The sequence below is a fragment of the Pyrgilauda ruficollis genome, unplaced genomic scaffold (assembly GCF_017590135.1).
Source record: "Pyrgilauda ruficollis isolate IOZ18807 unplaced genomic scaffold, ASM1759013v1 scaffold66, whole genome shotgun sequence".
In the NCBI taxonomy this organism is placed as follows: domain Eukaryota; kingdom Metazoa; phylum Chordata; class Aves; order Passeriformes; family Passeridae; genus Pyrgilauda; species Pyrgilauda ruficollis.
In genome coordinates this window covers 4,572,374-4,600,373 of record NW_024528377.1, presented here as the reverse complement: position 1 = coordinate 4,600,373, position 28,000 = coordinate 4,572,374, and the positions used below count along the sequence as shown (strand labels likewise).

General features: G+C 38.3%; 1 protein-coding gene across 9 annotated transcripts in view; it reads right to left on the bottom strand.

The window, feature by feature from the left end:
• PLEKHA5 (pleckstrin homology domain containing A5) overlaps positions 1 to 28,000 on the bottom strand; it is a 161,527-nt gene that overhangs the window by 48,834 nt on the left and 84,693 nt on the right. For 8 of the 9 annotated variants that reach the window (XM_041484404.1, XM_041484406.1, XM_041484405.1 and 5 more), the window contains exons 4-9: positions 19,077 to 19,160; positions 17,810 to 17,930; positions 11,190 to 11,294; positions 9,328 to 9,400; positions 5,890 to 5,990; positions 4,843 to 4,958 (exon numbers count right to left, since the gene is read on the bottom strand). In XM_041484404.1, coding sequence (XP_041340338.1) covers positions 4,843 to 4,958; positions 5,890 to 5,990; positions 9,328 to 9,400; positions 11,190 to 11,294; positions 17,810 to 17,930; positions 19,077 to 19,160 — 600 coding nt within the window. Of the gene's footprint in view, positions 1 to 4,842; positions 4,959 to 5,889; positions 5,991 to 9,327; positions 9,401 to 11,189; positions 11,295 to 17,809; positions 17,931 to 19,076; positions 19,161 to 28,000 lie in introns of those variants that run through there. The other variant, XR_005956555.1, reaches the window with a different exon arrangement.

Sequence of the window (28,000 nt, the reverse complement as noted above, 5' to 3'; positions counted from 1 at the left end):
GCTGGAGGGTTTTGTGGCTGTTGTTTTGGTTTTCTTTTTCTTTTGTTTTCAATTTTGTTTGGGGATTGGTGGTAGTGCTTGATGGGTTTGGTTTTTGGCTGGTTGATTTGGGGTTTTTCTGGTTGGCAAGTGTGATTATTGTTTCCTTTTACAGTTTTCTCTTTATGTGCTGTTTTAAAAACAATTAAAACATGAGGGTATTTTTTTTTTTAGTTCAACAGTCCATTAACCCCCTAGAAAACATTTGCACAACAGGAAATAAAGCCAGAGCCTGAAAAAAGTGGATGTTCAGCTCCTGGAGGGCTGAAAATTCAAAGGGTGAAAATATTCAGTGGCCTTCCAAGAGCTACAGCTTCCAAATGTCAACGGCCTGAAATTCAGATGGTTTTCAAAGTCAGCTTGTGATTCACAATCCTGCTGTATTTAGCATATAATGAGCTCCTTTCAAGAAAGCAAATGACTTTTCATGGTCATTGGTACCAATTAGGTTTCTCTGGTATGTTATCACTTTGGCTGGCATACATTTTGCAGAAAATGACTGTGGCTTTTTCTAATTTTAAAGGGGAAGAGAGCTGCTGACTTAAGGAACTGTACCACAAAAAATAATGGTATTTTTGGAATTGCTACTGCTTTACAGTATTTACCCAAGTACTCAATGTGTGCAGTTCTATTAGTGATCTTCTTTTTAAAATTTCAAAATGTCAAGAGGTTCTATCTTTTGCCATTGTGGGAGGACCTGAATTTCAATTCCAGCTCAAAAAGTGACTTTTGGGTTTAGTTCACTAGAAAAATAACCCCACCACTTTAAAATGTTTTGCTCTACATTTTTTTGGTATGGGAGGAAAGAAGAGGAAGAGATACAATTTCTTAAGATTACATCTCTGTATAAAACCAAACTAAGAACAACACTTTATTTTAAGAGGATGTTGAATTAACTTTTCGTTTTGTTTTGCATCTTTTTTTTAAAAAATGCATTATTCATCTTTATAACTGTGTCCAGTTTGAGTGTCTGTAAGGAGTCCATCACACACACAATTTACCAGGAGCACAAGAAGACTGACTGCACACACAGCTCTAAGCATTATTGCTTACCCCATCGTGTAAAAAAGCCATTTATTTTTCCCCCACAAGATCTTAAATCACTCCCAAGACCAAATATTTGTGCCTAAGTTCCTTCTCAAGGTTATGGAAAAGAAAAGGATCACCTCTCCTCACTCCCACCTCAAAACTGCACTACCCAGTGTTCCACCAGAAACCAAAGGATTTTCCCAACAGGAATGTGAATGAAAAGCTCCATTTCCCACAATTACCAAGTAAAAAAAGGGTGTTAAGATTTCAGTTTTCAGCACTCTGGAGTTTACAAATGAATATAAAGACTACCTCGCAAATAATCCTGAATGGGGGCTTCAATATTTGCAGCATGTCTCAACAGCACCACCTACCCCATTATATAATATTAAACTTATTATAAATCTTTCTCAGGTGGCTTTAGAGCAGAGGAAAAGGTGGAAAATCCACGGTGGAGAGGGAGAGTGGCATCTCCAGGACACTCATCATATGAGTGGCAAAGTCAAGCCTTGGCACTGTGCTTGATTCACACTCTCATACTTTCCACTGTGTTTTAATTAAAAACCAGCAACTCCCAAAATCACAGAATTGTTTTTCCATGCAGCCTCATGCTGTATCCCTCATTACTATGGTTATACAGAGCCAAACATTTACATTTTACACTCTCTGGGATGGTGTAGAGGCTGAAGGAGTGACATTTAAACAGCCTGCTGGGCTCTCTCAACTTGGTGAAATCATATCAGCCAACTCTGAGTGAGCAAGGGATCTCTTTCCACACTGAAGTATCCATATGGGAAAAAAATTATCAGAAACAAATGTAAGAAACATAAATCCATATGTATATTTGGCTCCATATTTATAGCTAGCTCTCAAAGACATATTCAACAAAGCTTGCAGGCTGTTTGAGGATGGGATAGGGATAGAGGAAGAGAATGAGCATTGAACATGGGTCTTTCAGCATATGCTGAATGCAATTTATATATTTCTGCAACCAAAAAGGAATCATATGTACAATAGGCAGTACAGTAGAAGCACTATTTTATGCTGGTTTATATAAAGAAATAATTCTGAAAGGGTTGGAGAGGGGGGAGCATGTGATTAATGATCAGATGGACACGAGGACTGTGATTTAACAAAGCAAGGCAGAGGCATTTGAAAAGGAAAAGCCATCTTTTCCAAGCACACTGACGTCAGCCAGCCCCCACTGTGGATGTCTCTATGCTAACAAGTGCTTTTTTGGCAGCCTGGCTTATGCTGCTCAGGGAAAGTAACTACACCAGGAGGGGAAAAAAGCAATCTTTTCTTAGTACATGCTGCATCACTGAGAAGAAACAAAGGCTGCAGCACACAAGCTGACAGTGAAAGGACAGAAAAATGGCACTCAAACCTGGGAGAGCAGAGAAGCAGCATTTAGGGTAAAATGGTAAATCAGTGTGGTGGTGGACACTACCATCTGCAAACACAGGCAAGCACCCAGAGAGGGTGTCTGAGATCATATCTGGAGTCATAAACTTCAACAGCTCCTCTCTGACTAAAGTACTTGGTTTAATTATTTTAATAGGTCTCTCAATGAATGTACTATCTAGGTAAAATCAAAACTGTTTAGAAAGGAGTAATTACAATTAAGTCAATAGGACCAAATACTGTTTGTCCTTCCCTGCAGCTAAACATCAAAAGGGAGTATTTCTGCTGCTAATAGAGACCAGTTCTAAGAGAAATGGGTACGTTTTTGCTTTCTCACTTCAGTATCTCATTTGTGGTTTGTGTGGCTAACTATGTGTGGAAAATAAGAGAGTAGTTTATGAAAAACTTGCCAACACCCATTCCCTCCCACCAACTCAATGTTTGAAATATTCCTTTTATCTTTATCCTTTCCGTGGAACTCACATCTCCAGAAAAACAGACACAAAAAATGAGCTAAAAGTATTTAAAAGATTTGGTTTAACAGACTGTTGGATTTGATTTCCAGAGTACCCTAAGCAGTACTCTGGAAATAGCTTGATTGAAAACCCATATAATCAGACCTTGATTTCTAGGTCTGAAGAATTATACTGTGAAAACCTCTTGATTTATCATTGGGCATTTTATATTAACAGGCAATTACAAGTGGCCCAACATCAGTTTACATGAATATTTAAGGAAGCAAGTTCTTAATTACTCATTTTTTGTATTCCAAGTATCTAGTCTGTTAGAAAACTGTATTCAGTGCAATGTCAGAACTTCTAAAAAAACAGAACTCAGTAACAAAAGCACTGCCAAATTTGACTGAACCAAAACCATTTATGCTTAAGCTCCATCTATGCCAAACTTCAGGTTACTTAGAGATGAGGTAATAAGACACTTAATACTTAACAGATTTTTACAGGGAAGGAACAGTATTTCTTCTGCATAAGATCATATCCTGCTATGTTTCATTTTAAGAACTTAAAAAACAGCCAAAAGATGGATTCTTCAGAAAACAGATGTCTTAAGGGTTTTCCTTCTTATTATAGCTAACAGATTTTAACTTCTTTCAGACTGGGTCTTGAAATCTGTTTTATCTGAAGTAATTATTTCAAGGCAACCAACAAAGTTTTCAAAGAGGTCACATCTACTTCTGTTTCATTCTGAGGTTCCTTGCCTGAATCAAAACAACAAGATGGTGTTATATAAGTTGCTTTTCTGACAACTGTTTGGCTGCTGGCAAGCCTGTTCTGCCTGTGATATCCAGGCAGATATTCACAGTATTGCAAATATCAAATGAAGGTCATTTCACCAGTTCAGGAAAACAATGAGAATGATCCCTTTCAGTTTTTTTCCTCTACAAAGTGTTTGTAGAATTGATATGTGATTTTTGGTTGAAGTGAAGTGGGTTTGATTTGGTTTGATAATTCCTCCATATGTAAATTACCATCATATCTGCAATACAAACCCAATTTTTCAGATAAAGTTTATTACCTCTAAACTTCTCTGGTACCTGTGTCCATTAGATTTTTCTATTTTTTAAACTCAGAGTTCTTCAGCATTGCTGACTTTATTTAGCTCCAGGGTAGCAGGAACTAACGGAGTGGAGAACAGCTCAAGTGACAGCAGCCATCAGCAATAACTTCTGTGCTGTCAATAACGAGGAGCTTTTAAACTTTCAATTGATGAGGTTTCCATTACAGATGCCATGGAGCTGACCCTAGGGACCACATCCTGAGAGCAAATGACTCTCACTGGAGAGACAGCAGCAGACAGGGCTCAATCTCTGAGAGCACAAAGCTTCTGGTATAATTTGCTTTTCACCGTCAACACACGGGCACAGGAAGGTGAGACTCCAGATCAGGTAAGCATAAATTTGGTGACAGCTTAATGATGAACAGGAATGGCTCCCCACAGGTAGTGGTTAATTTAGCCAGAAGCTCCAGCTGTGAATTTGAGGATTGTGACAGCTTTAAGCTGAAGGCTGCCACCAGTTGAGCTGCTGTTGGCATTCAGTCAGGAGGGCAGGGAAGTCAAACATGCCTGCACATGGAATTTGTCACTGCACTTCTTGTGATGTCACTGGCTGAAGGGATAGTTAATTTTTTTTTCTTCTAGCTCCTGACAATCAGTATTCAGAGCAGAACTTAGATTATTTTTGCTACTTCAAAATTTTATCCAACACTGTCCAGTTACTAATGGTCTTCAATATAAGGAGAAATCACTTCAGCCAATTTACATTCTATTTTAAGAACCAGTCTTTCACTAAACAAATCAAACTAAACAAGAGAAAGCAATACACTGTCCCACTGTTTTGTCAGTCCACACTACCTTTTCACAGGCTCTGTCTGCACAAGTGCTGCATCTATCATGGCTTTCATCCACAACTCCATTTCCTTCCCTGTATCTGTGCAGAAATAATAGGTCCTCATGTTTGGATGAGCTGCCTGATTGGAAATGACATGGTCATTGCAATAAAAATGTAAGATTCTGTAAAAGAAGAGAGGCAAATATTGTTAGTGCATATTCACTCTAATGCTTTATCTAAGATTTCTTCAAATAATATGCTCAGAAAAAAAATCAAAAGGAACACTACAGTGTTTCTTGGTCACTGCATTCATATTTTCAAAATAACTGCCTGTGATTTTCAACCATAGCTGCTTCTTCATTAATACATTAAACAAAAAGCCCTTAAATTTCTTCAATCTACTGAAAATGCTATTGAACATTCATTAATGTAGACTAATATAATTCTTATAAATAAGATTTTAGCATAGATTTTGGCAGTCTGAATGATACAGTAAGTTTTAATTTGTACTTACCATAGTAAATAAATGATGTCTTGGTTAGGAGACCAAACAAAGTGCCAAAAGGAGCTCATAAAACAACAATAAAAAAAAGTCAGGACAAAATGCTTAGAAAAGTAATTTATATCATGATTTAAGATTGTCATGAAACACTCCTAAAGTGATTCACGTAATATTGTGATTGAAGCGGTAATAAATTCTTATTTTTATTTATGTGTAAAGATACCTTGTATTAAATAACGAATGAACTTTCATTAGTGGGATAAATTCAGCTGCAGATGCTGGTTTATAATTCTAAATTATAATTCACCACCCAGGATTTAAGACTCATGAACTACAAAAATAAAAATACTGCTAGTAAGCGATATCCATCCATTTCCCCATTCTAGTAATCCTGTCTATACTTATATCAGGCTAAGCACTTGAAACTTTTGCTACTCTATTATGTAAAAATCAGCCTCAGAGCTGTTTGTCAACCCTTTTTTGCATAACAACTCTGTAAAATGAGCTTTTGTGGCCAGGCTCTTGAGCTTTCAGACACCAAGTGGGGTGGAAAAGCCGCTTCCCTCACCTTGAAGGCGTATTTGCGGTTGATGTGGTCCTCAGCAGACAGCACAGATATCTGGAAACTAGGCAGAAGTATGCTCCCCAGGATTCCCTCTTCCTTCTCATCTGGGAATGCACACTGGGGTTAGAAAAGGGCCCCTGGACACACGACATTTACACTCTGACACTCCAGGAAACTCTTTCAGCCACGCGGGAGCACGACCAGCAAGTTTAGCTCAGAGGAGAATGAATTAATACCAGAAATCCAGACTAACTTTGGAAGTCAAGCCTCTAATTCAGTGACAAAGAACCAGAACAGCACACATCTACTGCCTGCTCAGTAAAAACAACTCAGAGAACACAAGTGGTTAAAAACACTGCTTATGACTGCTGGCATTTTAGAGAAAATGTGCACATTCTTCTGATCTCAGGCACATTATGCTACATAATCCCCATTATAGTATTTAATTATGAATTGTCATTATAATTCCCACAAAGAGTTTTTACACTCAATTACACTCCATTTGTAAGAATGCACATGTTTCAGATAATTTATAAAAAAAAGCTCTCCCCCAAAACAAATACCCTTTTTCCAGAGCCTTCTTTTACATAAAATTTTAGATCAACAGATCATAATAAAAAAATTGACATTTTAATTGAAAGCCACAACCAGTTTTTAAATCCAGTTATACTTTAATAAAGGAATAATTGGATGCAATTCATAAAGTCTGTTTTAATTGTATTTCATGAACAGAATTTCTATTCACAATCACTATCTTAGAGACTGTCCCCCATAACACTTCTATTAGTTGAAGATAGTGCCCACAATAAATCGATGAAATTAAGATGAAAACAGGCATTGCAAAATTTCAATGAAAAATTAAATTAAAATTAAAATACACATAAACAGCATGCCAGGATTATTGCTTATGTGTGGACTTAAAAACCTTTTCCAGGTTCTCATTTACTCCTAGATTTTGAAAAGCTAAACCTTCATTTAAGTTATTTCTATGGGGAAAGTTGTGTCCAGCCATGTTAGTATCACATGACAGATTAGATGTAAAATCTGTGCTTTTTGGGATAGTTGTTTAATTGCAGAGCTGAGCATAAATTCATTCCTATTATAAAGCAGAAAAGAAATGGAGTGGATTTACTTTCAGGAACTTAATATAATATATACCTTATAATACCTTTAAATATGACTGAAACCATCCCACCTTTCCTTCAAATATTAACTCCTTGCCAGCCACACACAAAAATGTGCCCTGTCCCCAAACACATAGTGGGTAAATATTGGGGTTTATTTTTATTTGGACTTGTGTCTGGGGGAAAAGTTCTCTTTTCCTAGATCATATTCTGACTCATGACTGAGTAAATCCCCCACCAGTGCCACATTCAGCATTTTTGTTCCACTGAACAGCTGCATGTCTGGAGGACTTTGGTCTTTGTAAAAGATGTACTGCCACATTCCAGTTCCAGATTTTAAAAATCTGTTCCCAATCACGTCTGCTTTTATCTACACATCCCACTGCCCCATATTATCTTTACTTGTGTGCTGTGTATGAGCAGTACACAAGAAAAGGAGCAGATCTTCTGTCCAGTCCTAAGAACTTTTATTTGTGCCAACAACAACCTTCCAATATGAAAGTGGATAGTCCTTCATGCCTCAGGGGAACAGAAAGAGAATATTCTCTAAGCTGTGAGAAAATAAATACTATGAAACAATTTTTCTTTTCATCTATAAATGGGATTTCAGCTTGCTAACATTGTAACACAATTCTGGAAGTTTAGGAAGATTTACTAACAAAACCAAAGAAACCCAACAGCCACCACTGCACAACCACAAACAGGTCTGTGGTTTGATCTGGGAGCAAGTGCATGACCCTCCCTTTCCTATTTTTTCATTACCTGAGAATTAACAGAAACATAAAAGGGTTTAGAGTAAAAGCTTTTTATATTTTACCAGCCATTTCTAATACATTTTGGACTATCACTGCACACATTTAATTCCAGTTTAACAGTTTTAACTACGTTCTATTGAGTGATAGATAAAAGCTACATTTATCACAAGAACAATTTAGATTATTCTGCTTGTATTTCAGAATGTTGGGCCATGTAGAAAATAAAAAGATTACAGAGCTATTTATATTTATTTGTTGTTGGTTTTGATTATTGTTTTTTTATTTTATTTTGACAAACTTCCTATGCAGTACTTAAATTCAGCTTAATCTGTTCTTAAGGCAGCTGTAATGTAACACTTTTTAAAAAACTTTTTGAAGGAGGAGCCTGAAGAGGTGTTTAAAATAAACCTGTAAAAAGCACAGAGTATGCAATGACCACTTAGGTAACCACAGTGTATCTGTATCAGCCAGTTGATGCCTCCACAACTGAAATTTCAGCCTGATTTTTGACTCAGCAGGGGTTTATCCAACTATGTACCACTTGGTGTAGAAAAACAAAGCCTAATGATCACATTTGAATCATTCAGAATTTGTTAACTGAACAGTTGCAAACAGAGCTTTTGTTCAGACCTGATTTGTCTTTGATTGGATCCGTGCTGCACTTTCAGAGAACACCATTTAAACTGATCACTCTCTGCTTTCAGCATCAGCACCAGTCCTACCAATTCCAAAGTTTCATCCCAAACTGAAACCCTTTGTCACTCTTCACCCACAGTTAAGGCTGCAGGTGGCCCTGTTTACGTTCCTCTATTTTGCCATGCTCTACAAATCCTCCTCACTCTCAGCCTCCCTTAAACTAAAATCACACTTGATTTCGGGACTGTCCATGTTCCCCTGTGCCCAAGTCCCATTTGTTTTTGGAGGAGCACTCCAGTTCATAATCTACAGTGCTGAAGGGATCACTAACCCACCTAACTCCAGACTAGAATGAGAAGCAGGTATTTTTTTCCATGTAAAAGCAGTCTGATCTAGCTACATGAGGTTACTAACAGGTTCTTTTGTTCCAAATACAGCAGAGACTTCTACTCATATGGAAATGGACAATGTTCAATTTTATAAGTATTCATGAACACTGATTAGAGTTCCCAAAGGCATGTATATCCTCTTTATCATTCTAAAGGCAGGGTTTCAGCTCCCCTGCACTACATCCCTTCCCTATCCCCATTTCAGCTACTTAACTCACATAAAAATCAGATTTAACCTGACATATTTAGTTTCTAGCAACAGCAGCTGTAAGAAAAACTACAACCCAGAATTTAGTAACAGAGGTGGCTGTGAATGGGCTTGCCCTTTGAGCACAGCCTGGCAGGCAGGAAGCAATTATGTGGAACTGGTAATTAAGAGAGAAAGGAAAAAAAAAATATAAGAGTAGCAGGCCTGGATATTGACAGCTATAAAATTATTTTAATCCATTAAGTTAAGCAGCAGCTTATTTCTAACATTTGACTGGTGTGCCAAAATTTATCTGCTACCAGCAAAATCAGCAAAGGAGCTGCTCTTACCTCTGTAGTAGAAGAGACACAGATCTGAGAGCACAAACCAGCGCTTCTTCCACAGCTTCATTCCAGTGCTGTCCTGCAGGAATCACAGGGGTCAAGTCAGAAAACACACACTGGAGACAGCTCTGGCTCCCAGCACAAACCAGGCACTGCACAGCTGCTGGAACCCTGCTTACTGAGAATTTGAGACTGTCTGTGCTGACAGGCACTGACCCCCAGGAGAATGCTGCATTGACCTGAGGCTGTGGAGAAGCTTCCAAAATGGAATGATAGCACTGGGATTGTGGGTGTGGAGTTTGGATAGAAGTGTGCAAGATCACATGGCAGAAAACTTAGAGCTTAAGGTTTTAGAATATAGTGAAATATATATATAAAGAAAGATGGAGGTTTTAGGATGGAGGCGGGTCCTTTTTGTTCACCTTCTTCTCCATGGGTTTGGGTGGTTTTGTGTAATTGGATAAAAAAGTCCCCATTGCAGGGCACGAGTGGTTTAGTTAAAAGTGAAAATAATTTAAGTGTAGCTTAACTGGACAGTTTATCCTTAAAAGGCCTTGTAGAGAGAGAGAGACACAGCTCCATTTTTAGTTTGTTAGAGTGAAGTGCTGTATAACTCAGGGTTTGTGAGACTGTGACATAGATAAGAACTAATAAACATCTGAGTCCCAACATGAAATTGTGTCTTGCGATTTAATCCCAACCCTGGCAAAAAGAAGACAGAAACTCGACACACAACTGTGCTGTGCGTGCTACCAGCTCAATTTCTTGGCTGTTTTAAGTATCTGACTTCTCATCCTGAGCTGTCACTGCAAACAAAGGCGGTGACCCAGGAATCCTGAGGTGAACAGGGAGTCATGGAGTTGCTGGGGTTGGAAAAGGCCGTTTAGCTCATGGAGTCCAGCTGGTACCCAGCACTGCCAAGTCCACCACTAAACCATGTCCCCAAGTGCCACATTAACACATGTAATTACACCTTCAAGGTTGGGGACCCAACCACTTCCCTGGGCAGTCAGTTCCAATGCTTGACAACCCTTCTGGTGAAGAATTTTTTCCCAATATCCAACCTAAAACTTGAGGTTATTTCCTTTTGTCTTGTCACTTGTCACCTGGGAGAAGAGACCAGCCTCCACCTCACTACAATCTCCTCTTAGGAAGCTGTACAGAGGAGGGAGGGCCTCTCTGAGCCTCCTTTTCTCCAGGCAAGCTAGAGATTACATACACACATTTGTCTCAGCTGAGTTTAAATCATGAGTTCTCAAGGGTTCTTGGTGGATTTTAAAAACAGAATTGTAATATTAACCAGAACAGCAGATTTACAGCAGGCTAGAACACTGTCCCAATATTAAAGAGCACATACTTCAGATTAATTCAAACTGCACGGGAAAACCTAAAATAATCTCTGGTTTTAACATGATTATCTTTGAATAAAGCAAATAGACATACCTATGTGAAATATATGAAGAAATGGCTTCACTTACTGTTTTTTATTGAAAATATTACTTGCAGAAAAAAGAAAAAGATACATAGTCTTAAAAAGAAACTTAAAAATTCCCAATATTCTGGGTCATACACCTTTTGTCCCATCATCTCTACATACCGGAAATTAAATCAGCTATTTATTACTAACATCTGCTCAGATTTTTTAGAGAGAATCATATATATATATGTATATAATCTATCAATATTCTTTACTTGTCTGATGTCCTTATTCGTATCAGGCTGATATCCAGCAAGGAGCTAATGAATTGAAGAACACAGTTTACAGCTTCATTCTGCTATTGCTGTCATTGTATTTTATAGAAGTGGTTGTCTTTTGTACCACACAGTAGAGGAAAAAAAAAAGAAGGGGGTGAGGAGGGTCTGAGTACCTGTTTGTAGAGCCAGCCTCGTCTGACAACTGGTGCATTAGGATTTCTCTTTATGGAGTTCGATCTCTTCCCAAAATTATGAACCTTCTTTGAAGATCGTGATGTCTAAATTGAATTGAACACGTTATAGAAAGCATGACATCAATAACTGTACAAAAATCAAAATGCTTTTCTTTTCTCTAAGATCTTTTTCTGCTCCTCTGGGGGACTGCAGAACACAAACTCTATTCTTTTTTTAGATAAATAATTACTACAGTGGTTTTGCTGGTTTCAGCATTTCTTTCTTTTCTTCTGCAGAGAATATAAAGATAAATCCCAAGACAAGTACTAAAAAATGTTTTGGGGTTTTTTTACACAAGAAAAAACCCAACCAAATACATATCTGACCTTCTTCTAAGGTAGGCAGAATGCCTACTGAGCTGTAGGAAGAGAAGTAAACTCACAGAACTATTATTAATTATGAAAAACTACATCACCTGGGCAAGAAATCCCACTCTTTCCTGCTTCCAACACTGACCTAACACATGAAACCTTGTTCAGATTCCAGCAAGATATAATTCCCCCTTTCCTAAAATAAACTAACATTTTAGTATTCCTTCTTTGTTCTGTGATCTCTTGGTTGGTTTGAATATTATTTTACTTGCTTGCACTAAAGTCTACTTAGAAGCTTTTCCATGGAACTCCAGAGCTCATATCAGCTGTTGCTTATACTTTTTACAATTTTGCAATGATCACCTATGATTAAGAGAAGTAAGAAAAATAAAGCATTTTAGATTTCATCCTTCTACTTGAATAACCAGAAGAAATTGGAAAAGGCACAAAGAAACCTGCAGTGCTTTGCCAATTCACACTTCATTCTTCTCAGCCTACATTTAGAAAGTTTGCTCTGCAACTAAGGGAGCTGAACATTTATTTGTGTTTTAAATCCTGTAAGAATTGGTGCCTCAGACACCATGAGATACAGCAAAGCACGCTCCTGTGCAGAAGAAATCAAGTTCAAGTAAATTTTTAAAGCTGCATTTCAAATCCACCCTTTGGATTGAGACAATATGATAATCCTGTGTTTCAGCTTCCATATCACTGCTACTGGGACTAATCATGAGGTGATGCAAAATTCCTAAAGGAGGAAAGCTTGACAACCACTCGGGTTTTGTTGCAAATGAGGTGTGGGGTTTCTCTATGGAAGTTCTCTCACCACTCATCACAGAACTAAGCTGGGTTTTACTCATGCTTCAGAGAGAATCCCACAGTAGCTGAAAAATCATAAACTGAGAACTTGATTTAAAATTATGAGCAGCTTTTGTCAATGATGCCATTAACTGAAAAACACAACACTGCTTGGCAAAAGAAAAATAACATTACAAAAGCTATGTGTGCCTGTCTAGAGTCTACAACACAAAATACATTTTATACTTCTTTTCTGCAAGAATCATAAGGGAATACAAAAACAATCAGAGTGCTTTTAATTTCCCTTGGAGATACAGAAATTTGACTCAGTTCTGAAAAGCAAGCAATTGAAAACCTAATTAAGAAAGTAAAAGTAAAAAAAAATCCACATTTTCTCCTGAAAAATTCTATCAGTGCAAAATGGACAAAGATTTCTAAGAAGCCAAGAGAGTTATGACAGCCAGCTGTGAAAAAGGAATACATAACAAAGCACGTACAAAAATGCAGTTATAAAGTGAACTGCAGCTCTCTCTGTTAACCTGTATGACTGCTGTACTGGCATATCACACAGAAGCTGTGCTAACACTTTGATCAGAAATAATTTCTAACACTCACACCTACTCTAGTATTAGCTACTAAAGGTCCAAAACCCCTCAAGAGTGCTCCAGAATCCCTACATTTGTAAAAATAGCTAATGCATTGAGGATGCTTCTGAAGACAACCAAGCACTTATGTCAAGTCTAACAAATTGAGATTATTTAGACAGCTGTCTCTAAGGTAGGCCTGATAAAAACCCATATTGGCTCCAATTCCACTGAGCCAACAGCAGAGTTTTAATGGGATGCACCCTACCAATGTGAATACAAACTTCCTTCAATTAAATGCAGCATCACAAGTGCTTTCTAATTTTAGTTAATACAGAGAACACTTTAGATGACTTGTAATTTGCAAAGAGTTTGCCACACGCTGCATAAAGGGAATAACTTCACAACAAACCCTGAACCTTAAGACAATGAGTATTTTGGGGCACTGAAACACTGTAGGTGAGTATATAAACTAATTATGAGTTCTCAGATTTTAGATCACCTCCTCCTTTGTTATGGGATCCCTGGCCATCCCTGGTCTCTCATTCATAATTATCTCAAACTGTGACAGGGAAAATAAAAATAAAGAACGGAAGGGTTCAAGTACTTTTTACCCCACAGCATAAAAAAAAAAAAAAATTAAAATAATACAGGGCATATAGCCCAGCTCCAGCTTCTGGAGAAGGCAAAGAGAAAGAGAGGATAGTGAAGGAATGATCCAAGCACTCATCACTTGCTGGAAGGTGCAGAAGGTAACAGAGGAAGCAGAGTCACCCCTGGTACCATCTGATCCATCCTAAGGCACAGCAACTCCAAAATCAGATCCAGTGGGAAGAGCCCTGCACAAACCCAGTGCTGAGAGAGAAGCCAGGATGTCCAGCCAGTGAGTTCACTGTTTTCCAAAACTGAGAGAACAAACAGCCAGCAGGGTTTTGAACTCTGGACAACAGACCACTCAGCATCTGGGGCTGCACATTTCAGACCCTGCAAGTGGCTTTTCTCTCTGCTTAGCTGGGAGAAAAACACAGGGTTTCTGTGAGGCTTCTTTCCTAGTTTCAGAACTAGAACAAAAGTCATTAATTAACATTAAATTTGTTGCATGCAAATTTGAAAAAGATAGGTTGAGAGCCTTGCTAATAAGGAAATTTTCTGCATGTAAACTCAGAGAGTACAAATCTGTGTCTCTGCTACTTTCAACTTCTGTTTAAAAATATGTTTCCAGTGTTCAAGGCTTACATTATCTTCCAAACCACAAACCAACAGGATGCTGCTTTCTGCATTTTGTAGGCAATTTTGGTGCCTTCCAGTGCTGCAGTTTTCCATGAGCTGAGTGGGTTTCTGCCTCAGCATTTCAGCTTGGACCAGAAGGCTGCTCTTGAAGCAAACCTCCCCATCATTCACTCTTAGTGTGCTTTGGTTTGCACAATAAAGCAAACTGGATTCCATTTAGGCAGAACTTAAAATATAAGATGCACAAGGAGCACTACTGGGCTGGTCTGAATATAAATCATAAAACACAGTGCAGACATCCAGCTCTGAGCACCAGGAATGCCCTTCACACCCCTCCTTTTCACTGTGCTGTTTGCTAATAAATTTTAATAATAATAATAATGAATAATAATAATAATTTCAATTTCTGTTAATCAGAAATTTCCAGCTAACCTGGATCCTGAGCAGACCTGAATGGCTACACCTACACCAACAATTCAAGCCTGGACTGCACTGAAATATGCATTAACAAACTGATTAATATTTGTGAGCACTGGGAAACATCCCAGCTGTCCTGGAGTCACCAGGAGCTGTCCTGGGCTAACACTCCACACCACTTTCTGTGAGAAAAATGTGTTCACTTTATTCTGCTGACAATCAGGACAGCAATGAAGAGCAGCACATCTGCACCATGGAGGGTGACTGGAAATGTGACTGACTTTACACATTAAAAAGCAATTTATGACACATAATCCTGTTTGTCTAGGTAGTGATTTTAACAGCAGGGAGAAAAATAAGATTTAAAAAAAAGACAACTACAAAAACAATTTCTTCATGGCACAGAGAGATGAAAATAAATACTTGTGTAGCAATCTGAAGCCTGTGGGTTTTCACAGCCAGGGGTCTGTGCTAGTGCCTTCATGTCTGGAAATACACTTCAAGCTGCAGGAAATAAGCAGCACTTAACAGAGCTGTAATTTGTTATTTGGCTCCCCTCATGTATACAGGGGAAAAGGAAGATTAGAATTAACAGTTTTACTGGGCAGGAACTGATTTCTGCCTCACCTCATACTGGCCTCTGGTCAGCAACAGCAACAGACTCCAGAGAGTCTTTCTGACACAAAACAAAACTTCTCCAAGTTCCATATCTATCAATCAACATTAATGGAAGGAAGAATTTTCTCCTGTACCCCTTAACTGTCTGAAACTTCAGCTGTACACCAATTTTTTTTCCATTCCTCATTACATCCCAGTATCAGGTGTGGTCATGAGTTATCTCTGAAAACAAAAACCACCTAAAAAAATTGGTTTGGCAACCACACAAAGCATCCTTCTCCTCTGTAATTACTTCTCTATAACTTCCCTCACCAATATTTGATTCCTGTTTTGTTGTGCTGCAATACACAATACTACTATTATAGTAATGTAAGACTGCATATATATGTATTATTATTAAAATTATATATAAATATATATATTTATATATGATTTTATATATCATGCACAATAATTTAACTTTTGACTATAATATATAGTCTGTAGTTTGCATATATATAATTCTATATATAATGTACTATATATTATATACATAAATTATATATAAATTTTTAGATATATTACATTATATATAATGTAATATATAATTATATATAACTTTTAATGTAGAATATATATATATATTACATTTTATATATATATATACACACTATATATACAACACTACAAACTACATATTATAGTCAAAAGTTAAGAATTTCAGGCTTTATTGTTTGAAAACATGAAGAAAAAAAATAAAAGAAAATCAGTTCTGTATCCAGGTAAAACCCATGGGCCATATCTACAGTCATCTTTAAAAAGGATTCAACTCATTATCCCTGAATAGCTGCCAGAAAAGGCAGATTGATATTAGCTGTGGCTCTCCTTTCCCAGCATTCACCTCCCCAAAACCAACACTTTTTAAATGGTGTTGCACTAATTCAGACAAATGCACATCTGAAAACTGATGCACAGTAATTACACATGCAGCCACAATAATCATATTCATATTTTAAGTGCATTTAAATAACTAGAACAGGAGGAATGAAAAGTAGAGCAACAGTCTATTTTTTTCAAAATGTTATTTTCACAGGAAACTAAAGTGTCATTAATCAATGAAAGTAAAAGAAATCACAGTAACTGAGCCATAGAAATCTTAATTTCCTTCTCAAAGATTATGAAACAAACACTAGGCTAAAGGGCATTTTCAACTTCTCTTTTGAAAGAGAATTGAGAAAAATGTAAGACACGTGCACCTAAATTGTAATTAATTTTGCATATTTGACCTGAGATTGCTTCCCAGAAAATGAATTTTGAGAGAACTAGCTATGTAATTATTGCATTCTACATCACTGTTGTGACTCTAACAAGAAATTACCTGGGGTTTTTTGCTTGCTTGGTTGTTTTAGGGCTTAGCTGGTTTTGTTTTTTACTGTTATTGTTTGGGGGTTTTCCACTTTGTTGTATTTTAAACTGGCTTTCCTGCATGGACTTAAACATGATCATGTGAAAGTTGAGATGGATTTTGTTGCTGTTCATAATACATCTGTGACTCTCTATTTTTCCCCCCAGCAACATTTATAGATTAAGACACTTTGCTCGTTAAATAACAGTTTTCTAACGTAGGTCAAGGATTCTGCCTGTCTCATGAGATATTTAAAACAACAAAAAGTTTCCAAAATGCACTTGAAGGAACCTTGCAATGGTTCTTACCACATGGTAAGTCAATTATTTCAATCCAAGTTTCTGACATTAAGGAATTTGCTCAGTTAGAACACATTCCCAAGTTTATTTTTCCCTTATAGGTTGGATGAATTTTCTGAAAAAGCACTTCTCAGGGTTCACATTTTCAATGACTAGCTAAAGCATAGGGTTTTCCCCCTTGTTTAACTGTTATCTACTGGCTAGAAGAGATGACAGCTCTTGTCTGTCATCACTGATCAAAACTCTTTTCTTGGTCTCCTAAAAAACTTGAGGCACTTCTTAATTTTGCAGCAAGTGCACTTCTCTCTCAGGAAAGGTGAAAATTATAAAAAAAAAAGCACAAAATAGGCTCATCAGCTTTATCCAATAAACCTGAAAGTTGGTAAGAACATTTACCTTAACCTCCTGAGAAATTGGGTGAATGGAGAAGTAAAATATAAATTAAGGTGACCCTAGGATTCTCCCAAACATTTAAGCAGGAATTTTTCTAGGAAGCCAGGACTTCTGCTTCTGGCCCAATGTCACCTGCTGTTTAGCACAGGGTCACCTCCCACCTCTCTCACAATTCCTTCTTGCACACAATCCCAGCCCTCTCTGTTTTACCTGGACACATCCAGGCAATTGTCTGTGATGGAGCAATTTCTGCAACAGTGCTGGCCCAGGTGCCTCATCAGTCACTCAGGGTTTTGCTGTTCACACAGATCAGAAAGGTCAGTTTAAGTTATAAGATCTGAGATACCTGATAAAAATTACAACTACAGTGACAATTTGCTTGAGACACCTCAGTTTCCAAATTAAACCTGAAAAATATGTAAGCTTTGTTTCTCTTTTTCAGTGGAACACTAACACACAGCACTACCTAGCACCTCGTGGAATAACTGAATTATTTTAGTTCTAATTTATTTGGACATAAAGACTTACTCTGCCCACAGGGCTCATTGGATGAGCAGCATAATCTGATGCCAGATTATAGTTAGTTGCTTCACATATCATGCTTACTGGTCGCTCCTTCTTTTCTTCAGATGACATTGCTGCAGCAGTCCTGAAAATAGAATATGTAATAGCACTAGAACATGCTGTGTGTGCAGACTGCTAATAAAAAGCACCCCGAGATGTAGCTTTGTACAGCCTGTGTCCTACTTTTCCAATTTGAAAGCAATTCACACTTCATTGCAGAGTTACCTGCGCTGTGTTTTAAGCTCCAACCTATTACAGATGAATTTTAGGATCTTGCTTAAAACTAGAATTTCTCTCTTAGCGCCAGGTGTTGGTGGGAGGGAAAAAGACAGGTATGAGTGTGAGATGGAAATGGGAAGAAATGCTCTCAAAGGCCCCCTCTGGCTTTGCCCCCCTTTCACACTGGTGGAATTTGGCCAGTTCTGATGATTTTCACTGGAGCCACCATGTAATGTGTTACAGCAGTGGTGGTGGGGGGGACACCCAGAACCCAGACACCAACAAAATCCTGAGGTCAGGCATGAGCTCCATGCAGACCTTCTTGTATTGCTCTACAACTGCAAAGACAGCAAATCCCAGCTATTATCCAATGATTCAGAAAGTGCCCCAACTTGCCAAGGAAATAATCAGTTGAGGAGAAGCTATCAGGCAAAATGTTATGATTCTCCCTAAGTGATTATAAAATTTTCCCCTTTCTGAAAGTTTATTTGATTGGAAATCCTGAGGTCAGGCATGAGCTCCATGCAGACCTTCTTGTATTGCTCTACAACTGCAAAGACAGCAAATCCCAGCTATTATCCAATGATTCAGAAAGTGCCCCAACTTGCCAAGGAAATAATCAGTTGAGGAGAAGCTACCAGGCAAAACATTATATATTAACAACTAGTGGTTGTCTGTAAGTGATTATAAAATTTATCCCTTTCTGAAAGTTTATTTGATTGTTATATAATATCTAGGCTGTTTACTAAAATTACAGAGTAATTAAAGTGACAACAGGAAATTCATACAGTGCATAAATGTGATGCATTTCTATCATACAACTACGGGTTCTATCTTAAAAATGAGTATAAAATATTTACCATTACTTTCATGTGATTTAAACAAATGAAACTATCTACATGTTGATCTGACTTGGAAAAATAAGTATTGCCACTAGTAATCACTGAATCTTACTTCATTATTTATGGGCTTTAAAACCTGTGTTTTACAGAGTGAAACAGAAGGCACTTACTGCTCATTCACAACAAAAATACAGTTGTCCTGTGATGGCTGTCCTGTCACTGGATGTTTGCAAGTTACTTTTCGTTCATTATGACTGCGAAAGAGAGAGAAAGACAAGTATTAGGCAATGAGTTTTGATTTTCTAGCTCAATTATGTAAATCCAGTACATCAAATGTATCAGTTCAGTGAAAACATTTAAGAATATTTCATTATGGCATATAACAACATAAGTGTACACACTCACAAATGCATATATATATATATATATACACATACAAAGAAAAAGGATGAGAACTAGTACTGAAGAATCTTCATTGGCACTGCCAAACGCTGGCACTGGGTTGGCAACCATTCTGAATTTTAAAAACAGTAAAAGTGTTTTTAGTTCATGTATCAACATAGATAATTCACTTCAACTATGACTTTATGTATTCATTAATAGGGTTGTAGCTGGACAGGGATAAGTTGAACATGGGTTATGTAACTGCTCTGTAAGGACAAAACACTACTCCAAAAGCAACTGTCTCCATCCTCAGGACATGAAGACACATAAAATTTCCAATATTGCAGATAAATACCCAGTGACTGGAGTAAGAGTGAGGGGTTGCAATCACAGTTCTACTTTTGCAGGTGACTTTTTAATTCAGGGTGCTGCCCAAAAGTGTCTTCTAGAGGCTGGGAGGCTGAGCTTCATCCCCAGCAGCACAAAAATGCTCCCTTTGCATTATCTCATTCCCCTGAAGTGCAGATGCTGATAGATCACAGCAGCTCCCACAGCTTGGAAGAAACTGCCCAAATTCAACAACTATCAGCTGCTGCCACACAGGAAAGAAATGTCTGGGCTGAACTTTCAAAACTGTGAAGCACAGCTCATCTCACAGATATGCTTTGCACCCTTCCTGCTTTGTAAAAACAACCTGAATTCAACAAGGCTATCTAAATATTCTCCACTTTGAAACTAAAATTCTTTGGATCATAACAATTTGCAATTTTAAAAAGTGCCTCCAAACAAAAGCCTAATAAAAAAAAATCCACATTACTTTCATGGTGAACAAATGGATAAGCCTTCATAAACCTAGAGTGCAAGATTAGAAAGACAGCCCAATTCTTTGCACTTCCTCTACTGGGATTTTAGAAACCTACTAATGCCTAAAATAGAGAGACTGTGTTACAGCTTAATGATGATCTGGCAATTGCCAGCACTTTATCTTTGCTCTAAGTTCAGCAGATTTCTAAGTTTAGCCCCTGAAGGAGCTGCTGTTGCAGAAATGTATCAATTACAACCAGGAGACAGGAAAGAGACACTCTGAGGACAGTCTGTGCCATTCCCAATTGCCCTGGTCATACAATGCCTCTCAAGGAAATCAGCCCAGATTAAAGAGAATTCGGGTTCAAAACATTCCTGAGGAAGCATCCAGGTTTCTTTGGCTGAGTTTCTTTTTTTTTCCTTTGTGAGCCCTCTTTTTCTTCCCTTCCAAAGCATTTTTTTCCCTTTTGACATTTCAGAAACTCACACCAAAGTGAAAAAAAAAACCCCAACAAACTATGGAAATGAGCTGGCCAAAACGCTTTGCACAAATGTTGCCTTCTTATTCACATTAAACCTTGACAGGTGACTGTCAGCTGCATCCATAAATGTGGAAATAAGTGGATCAGGACTTCTGCTCAAGGACCAGAAACACTCAGGTCCACCCAAGGGGAGGCACATCCTGTGTTTTGAGTGAGTGCACCTCACTGATGACACAGAAGAGCCACACCCAAGGACTGCAGAGGGGAAACCACACAAAACCACAGAGGGAAAGAAGGGAGAGAACAGAAAAGTGGGAGAGGAGAGCAGTGGAAGCAATACCCAAGAATATTTTGCTTCAGGTTTGAGTCATACATCAAGTTAGCATTCCAAAAGCACCCAAAAATCCTCGAACAAAACACAGTTTTCCTCACTAGTCACACAGATGTTGAGATGTATAGGAGGTAGTTGAGATTACATAAAAAAAGCCAGAAAACATATCACAGACACGAACCATGCTCCTGAGGATTGTACAGCACTTTCCTTCTAGACCTGAATAGTCACTTCCTTCTAAAAGGGTAAAGCAAAGGGAAAACAGGCTTTTTTCCCCTTCAAGGCAAAGGAAAAACAGGCTTTTTTACCTTTCAAGGCAAAGGGAAAACAGGCTTTTTTCCCCTTCAAGGCAAAGGAAAAACAAGCTTTTCTATCCCTTCAGCTTAGACACAAGTGAAATCTCATGGGTGAACACTGGAAATCCAGCTTGTGCAACTAAGAGTGATGACTGTAAATATGTCTAACTGGATGAACAGATTTTAAATACTTCCATTTGAAAACTTTTTCATTACTCATCTCATTATTGCTTTTTTGGCAGTAATTTACCTGGTATTTTGACAAGGCTCCTCAAAATACTTGTGCAAGGTGTAGTGAAGCTTTATAATTATTGTCATAACCCTCCCACATAACAGCAGGTTAAGGCATTTGTTTCAAACTCTGTCTTGCAGAGCACAGAGAGTTTTATTCAAACCAAGCTGCAGTTTGATATTCACAATCTTCAACATCCAATTTAGACAGCCGTTCAGTTATCCATAAACTTCTGGCTACATACTTAAAATTTCATTTATTATACTACAATAATCTATACCATCAATGCCATCAATATCATTAATAAATCTCAGGGGAAAAAAAGCAAAAACCTAATTTTTTTTACTGAGAACTCTAATTTCAATTTTATACCAAGTCCAATGTGTAACTCAGAGTTTCAACCCTGCATATTTATGTGTCTGTACTTTATTATGTGAAAAGAGAGAGATTCAGCCAGCTAGAAGCCAGTGTTACTTTTCAGTTATTCAGAGGTACATCCTCTTCCTTCTCCTTCCAGTTTTCCCATGTTTTGAGAACACAGGACAACCACACACAAAGTCTTTTGCACTTTTTGTGAAGGCCTCAACTGACCCTTACAATTTTAGGATCTGTATTAATGGCATGCTAAGCACTAGAGACAATGACAGGAAAAAAATTCCCTGTGTATTTCATTACTATTCATGAGCATATTCTCCAGACTTGGTATGTGGCACAAACTATTCCTCACTGATATTTGCTACTGGAATGTGCTGGGCCCCAGAAATCTACATTATGATGACATGAGAGGAGCAATTAAATGCAAAATAAAGCATAATTCTTGCATGTATCAAGATAATATTCTATGCTTGATTCCAGCAATGGTTTTGTACCTGCCATAAAAGAATCAAAACCAAACTAAACCAAACCAACCACAAATGTGAAAACACCTAACCCTAACCACACCAAAATAGCCTCACATGGGTAAAGTTCCATTTTTAGATATCTCAGTGCAAAACTGGTACCAACCTAACAGCACCAACTTAACTTGACCCCTTTTCTCCAGAATTTTCAAAGTTCTCCTTTCCAATCCCTTCCTCTGAAAGCTGCAAGCTTTGGCATCATTTATAAGGTAGCTTAGCTCTGGCACATGGACAAGCCCCCAGAGCAAAAGAATTTATCCTGTTCAGGTTAGAAATGACAGCAACCTTGAATGTGACTCACGTTATTTGCCTTCTTATCTACTCTCTTTCTCCTTTCCATCCCTTGAGACCCTTAATCTCTTTAGAAGACAGGATTATTTTACTTATTTTCTAGACACGTTAAAAAAAAACTTTGTTGTGTAATTTTAATCTACTCACTAAATGTACAGTCAACAGCAATCTTTTTGTTGGTTTAATGTGAACCAAGGACTACTGGAAAAAAAAAAAAGCCCTCAAATATATAATTCAGAGATATTATTCTGTTTGTAAGCAGCAACTAAGCACATCATTCCAGGTGCAGAGCTTGCCAACAGAAGTCCTACACAAGCAGGTTTCTTTGTTTTCTATCTTGTGTTTTCAGGACTGCTGACCCAAAATGCTGTGTACCAATGTTTTCCTTTAACACACGAAAGTCAGCCAAATCAAAACTCAGATCAGTTTTGCTATTTTGAAGTCGCTATCATCTTTGTCAGTATATTGCAAATGAAATTAACTCAGATAACTGCAGTTGGAGTGGAAAAAGGAGATATGTAATCCAGTTGTACAGTTAAAATGAAGGGTTAGACCATTTTCCCTCTGGAACAAAGCAGCTCGCTCAGAAGTGGCAACAAAGATCAAAGTACCAGGGTGGAAACAGTTGGTTTGGGGTCTCTCCATTGAATGATTTGGTTGAACTCCCTGTCCTCTTAAAAAAAAAAAAAAGAGCTGGGCCAGAACTCCCAAACACACATCTGGTTTTCTCCCACTCAAATTAAAGCTAGATGCCACTTCAAAGCTTCTCTCATGCCCTTTCTTTGTAGCCTTTATTTATGTGTTCCTCAGAGCTAAGGCCTCCTCATTTGCTTCTTGTCAATGTGGCCATCAAAGCAAAGGCTGAACACAAACAAAATCACAAACCAGGACACAACTTTTAAGAGGCCTCCACATCTTTAATTTAGAAACACTGTTCCTTTAGACAAATGAGCACTGGAGAACACATTTCAGAACAATGCTACACCAAATCTGCTTCCTAACATTTATTCTAGGTCTTAAGATTCACAGACTGGCAATCTAATCTCTATTATGGATACACACAATCCCCACAAATATGCTGAGATATTTCTTACGAGAAGCAGTTTTATGCATTTTTCATGACAAAATACTTGAAAAGATGAGAAGTAAGGTAAGAAGACCAAGATTATCAGAGCAATAAAGTTATTCTCTCTGCATTAATGCTGAATTTCTGCACTGATATTTAAAGGTAAGGTTCAACTGGGAACAAATATAAGACAGTCTAGGGCAGATTTGTTTGGCTTCTATGAATGAAAACCTTCAATTCCTCACCTGGGCTGGGGGTTGAATCAAATCAGCCATTTCTACCTTGTGTGCTTGCTTAGCAGCACAAGAATGTATAATTTCTAATAGCAATAAATGCAGTTATTGTTACCTAACCAAGAGTTGTCTGAACTTGGAAAAAATTTAAGTAAATGCAGTCCCTACACAACAGCAAGCAAGGATGTGGTCTGTGGCTATGCTGCCACTTGTATTTTACTGAATCTGTAATGCCACATTTTAGAGCAAACAGCAAATGCAAGCACTCTTTTGCCGGCGCTATCGTACCCTAGAATTACACGAGCCTTTTTTCAATTAAGGTTTTTCAACAACGAGTTTGGAAACGGGGCTGCATGGCTCCACAGGGAAACATCTGAGCGTGGTAACTAAACATCAGGGAGCCCCAGGAAAAGTGGGGGTGAGGAGACAGCCAGCCCCAAAGTGCTGACAGACCTGTAACACGTCCCATACGCTGCTGAGAACAAAGTGTTTCTGACCCTCTGTGCGTGCACACGCTTTTGGGAAGGTGCTGACAAAACTCTACTCATTTTCTTGGCAGACAATGGAACACCTAAACCCTAGTTTGTGCTGCCACCATTTTTTTCTGGGCTGCTCTGAGTTCATTTTTCAGGCAACCTGCCAGTTCTGTAGACTTTCCTTTTAAGTCCTCCTCAGCTACAGTTATAGCAGCTTTGGTGTCTTTGCTGCTGCTGTAGTGAAAAGCATCTGGACATTTCTATACAACTGACTGTACAGCAGCTTTTCCAATTTATTTTTATTTTCCAAAAGATTAAGCACTGCTGCCCCAAAATTATAAGCCTTCCTCTCAATGGGACCATTCTAAACCCACACTCATGTCCCAGTGAAAATGTTCATATGAAAACAGGCTTTTCTTCTCACTTGAGCAGATATGATTAACACACTCTCATTTCAGATTTCCAACATAAAACTAAGTTTATGTAAGCAAGAGCAAACATTAAAAAAAACCCCACAACTCTTTCAAAATACAAGGATGGAACACTTGCTAAAATAGCATGCACTCTATTACAGATTGAGAAGGTTTTAATAAAAAACTCCTCTTGCTAATCAAACACCCCATTGTCAGAAAAAGTTACTGTTTTCAGGGTTCCCAGAACTTTGTGGGAGCTGTCTTTCATTCTGTAGGCAACACATCTGGGAATTTGTAAAATACTGAGACTCAGTAAGGGCCACAAAGCAGTGGTGGGAATTAGTGAGATGTACCTGCCATGTGTCATCAGTTTATGTAACATTTCATTACATTTTAAGCCCTGGGCACAGGGTCTAATACAGTACCTTGACAGCAGCACTGCAGATGAAGAAAATGTTAAATTCTGTAAGCATTACTCTGCAGTAAAAATGATTAACACCCTCTTTGCTATCTGAGTTTAGGAGAATATTGAAGTGGGTTTTAGAAGGCAGAACTGTCTGTAAGCCTCAGACTCGGAACCCAAATATCCCTCAATGGTTAACTCCCTGGAGAGACTCCAAGAAGCAGAGTAACAATTCTGAAGGGAAATCCCACCATGTGTTTTCTGAAGAGAACCAGGCTTTGGAGCAGCATGGTCCAAAAGCAGGTGGTTTGAGGAGCAGAAGCACCACTGGATTCTCCAGTCTGGCTGCTGCTGCCTCTTCCTGCTGATGACAGGACACCCATCCTCATCCCTGAGATGAGAACTGGAAGGAAGCAATTGTCACCCTCCTCTTCACAGCCCTGGTGGGGCCATAGCTGGAGTGCTGCGTCCACTTCTGGGCTCCTCAGGACACGAGACATGGAGCTCCTGGAGGGAATCCAGTGCGGGGACTGGAGCATCTCTCAGGAGGAAAGGCTGAGGGAGCTGGGGCTGCTCAGCCCCGAGAAGGGACCTCATGCCTGTCTGTCCCTGTCTTCAGGGAGGGCTCGGAGCAGGGACTGCAAGGCCCAGCAATGGTGGGACAAGAGGAATGGGCAGGAACTGATGCCCAGCTTCCACCTGAACACGAGGAAGAACTTCCACCCTGTGGATTGCGCAGACCAAGACTGCCCAGGGAGGTCACCTCCCTCCCTGGAGGTGTTCCAGAACCATCTGCACACAACGCTGTGCCCTGTGCTCTGGGATGACCCTGCCTGGGCAGGGAGGTGGGATCAGATGAGCACTGTGGGTCCTTCCAGCCTGACCCAGCCTGGCATTCTGTCCAGACTGACAGCAGATGTCCGTCAGCTGATGTTTTCCAAAATCTTGCTTCCCTGATGCAGGAGGGACACTGCAGCCTCTCCTGAAGAGGTAGAGAGGGTAGAACTAGGAAAAGCTAACTTGTAGAGAGGGCAACAAAAAGCCACATTCAACTAAAAAAAACACAAAAACAAAACCAACCAACCAACCAAAAAAACACCCAAAACAAACAAACAAACATTCCCCCAAAATAAAAAACCCAAACAAAAAAACCCTCTTCCAGAACAAAGAAAAAGCTGTCTTTCCTGCTAGGTTTTGACCACTCAGATCAGCACACTAATAAATTGGGACATTTCATTTATAGGGGTTAATAAGAAACCACTAATTGGTATTTTCTTGCACATACAATATTAGAGATTTGCAGAACAAGAAATGAACCTGACTTGAATTTACAAGGGACAAATGATCACAGATTGCATGAGCACCACTGTACAACACTACCAGAAGAAATTCATTGCACCAAGTAAATTAGAGATAATTGAGCTGTCTTAGTCACCCCCTCCACAACTACAAGCATCAGATTCAGAATAAACTTTTAGCAAATGCTTTTATAGCTACATAGCAACTTTTACTGTTTTCAAAGCTCACTAGACAGAAAATTATCTTCACCACATACCCACTAAGCTCAGTTATGCAAGCCTTGGCCTATTTCATTTATTGAAAGCCTAAGTGAGACGTGCTCTTGAGCAAGCTTTAGAAATAGAAGTAGGAATTCAAAAGGCAGATCTGACTTATGCTTCCATTTCACTGTATGAAAATTAGAGATATTTTACAAGAGAAAGCAACTTTAGTAGCAATTCCTCTTAGCAATTTTAACATTATTTTCAATAATTATATTTTGAAAAAAAAAGAAGGCTAAAGATACTTATAAGAGAAGTGAATGCAGACAATTTAAGCAGTTTAATACCAACAGATGTGGAAACAGTTGTGCATTTGTTCAACAAGCTCATCCTATAGAACTGCAAAAAGGTAAAGCACCTGAATTTATTGAGTTACAAATCCAATAGATCCATAACAATGGAAAAAAGGTGTCATTTCAATGAATTACTACCTCAAATTCAACAGCAGAATTTCATCAGATATTTGGCAAAACCACAGTGTAGCTTTGCAAATCTCTCTAAGCACATTGGGATCAAAAAAACAACATTCATTAACAGAAGTAGTTAAATACCTTATTTATCTTAAGTTTTCTACCTTTGGTGACATTTTCCTCTTTCTCTTATCTGGTAGTATTTATCATTACTCAGGTTTGTTTGCTTTTTGAGGTTTTTTTTTTTTTTTGTATGAATGGTGGGTTGCTTTGGTTTTTTTTTGCACTTGGAGTTTCCTTAAGATTGTGTAAATCACACCAATCCTTTAATCATCTTAGCCAAGGTTATACAGAAGTGTAACAACATTGCACTGTCTCCAGACAGCTACACAACTTCTATTTCTTGATCACTTCAGATACCTGGGAACTGGCATAGTCACCACACAATCACACCTCTGGCAAACAGCCATTTTTATTAAATAAAACCACATTTCTATTAGTAACTCAGCAGAAATTTTAGAAGAAAACCATGTTTATCAAGCACTTATATCAGAATACACCAGGTCATAACCAGACCCTTCCTAAGTCTGCTGAGACAGAAAAATGGTCTGGCAAACTTCTGCCAAGTCATTGTCATGATTGAACAATTAAAAATCTTTCTTTTAGCAATCTGAGAGAAGAAAGCAGCTGAAATGTTTATCAGTTGTGACTGTGGTACCTATTCAGACACATCCTGTATTTCAAGCTGTCCCTCCCAACAGTTCCTATTTTGCAAGAAATAAGCACCGAGACTGAAATTTATAAAAGTAATTATT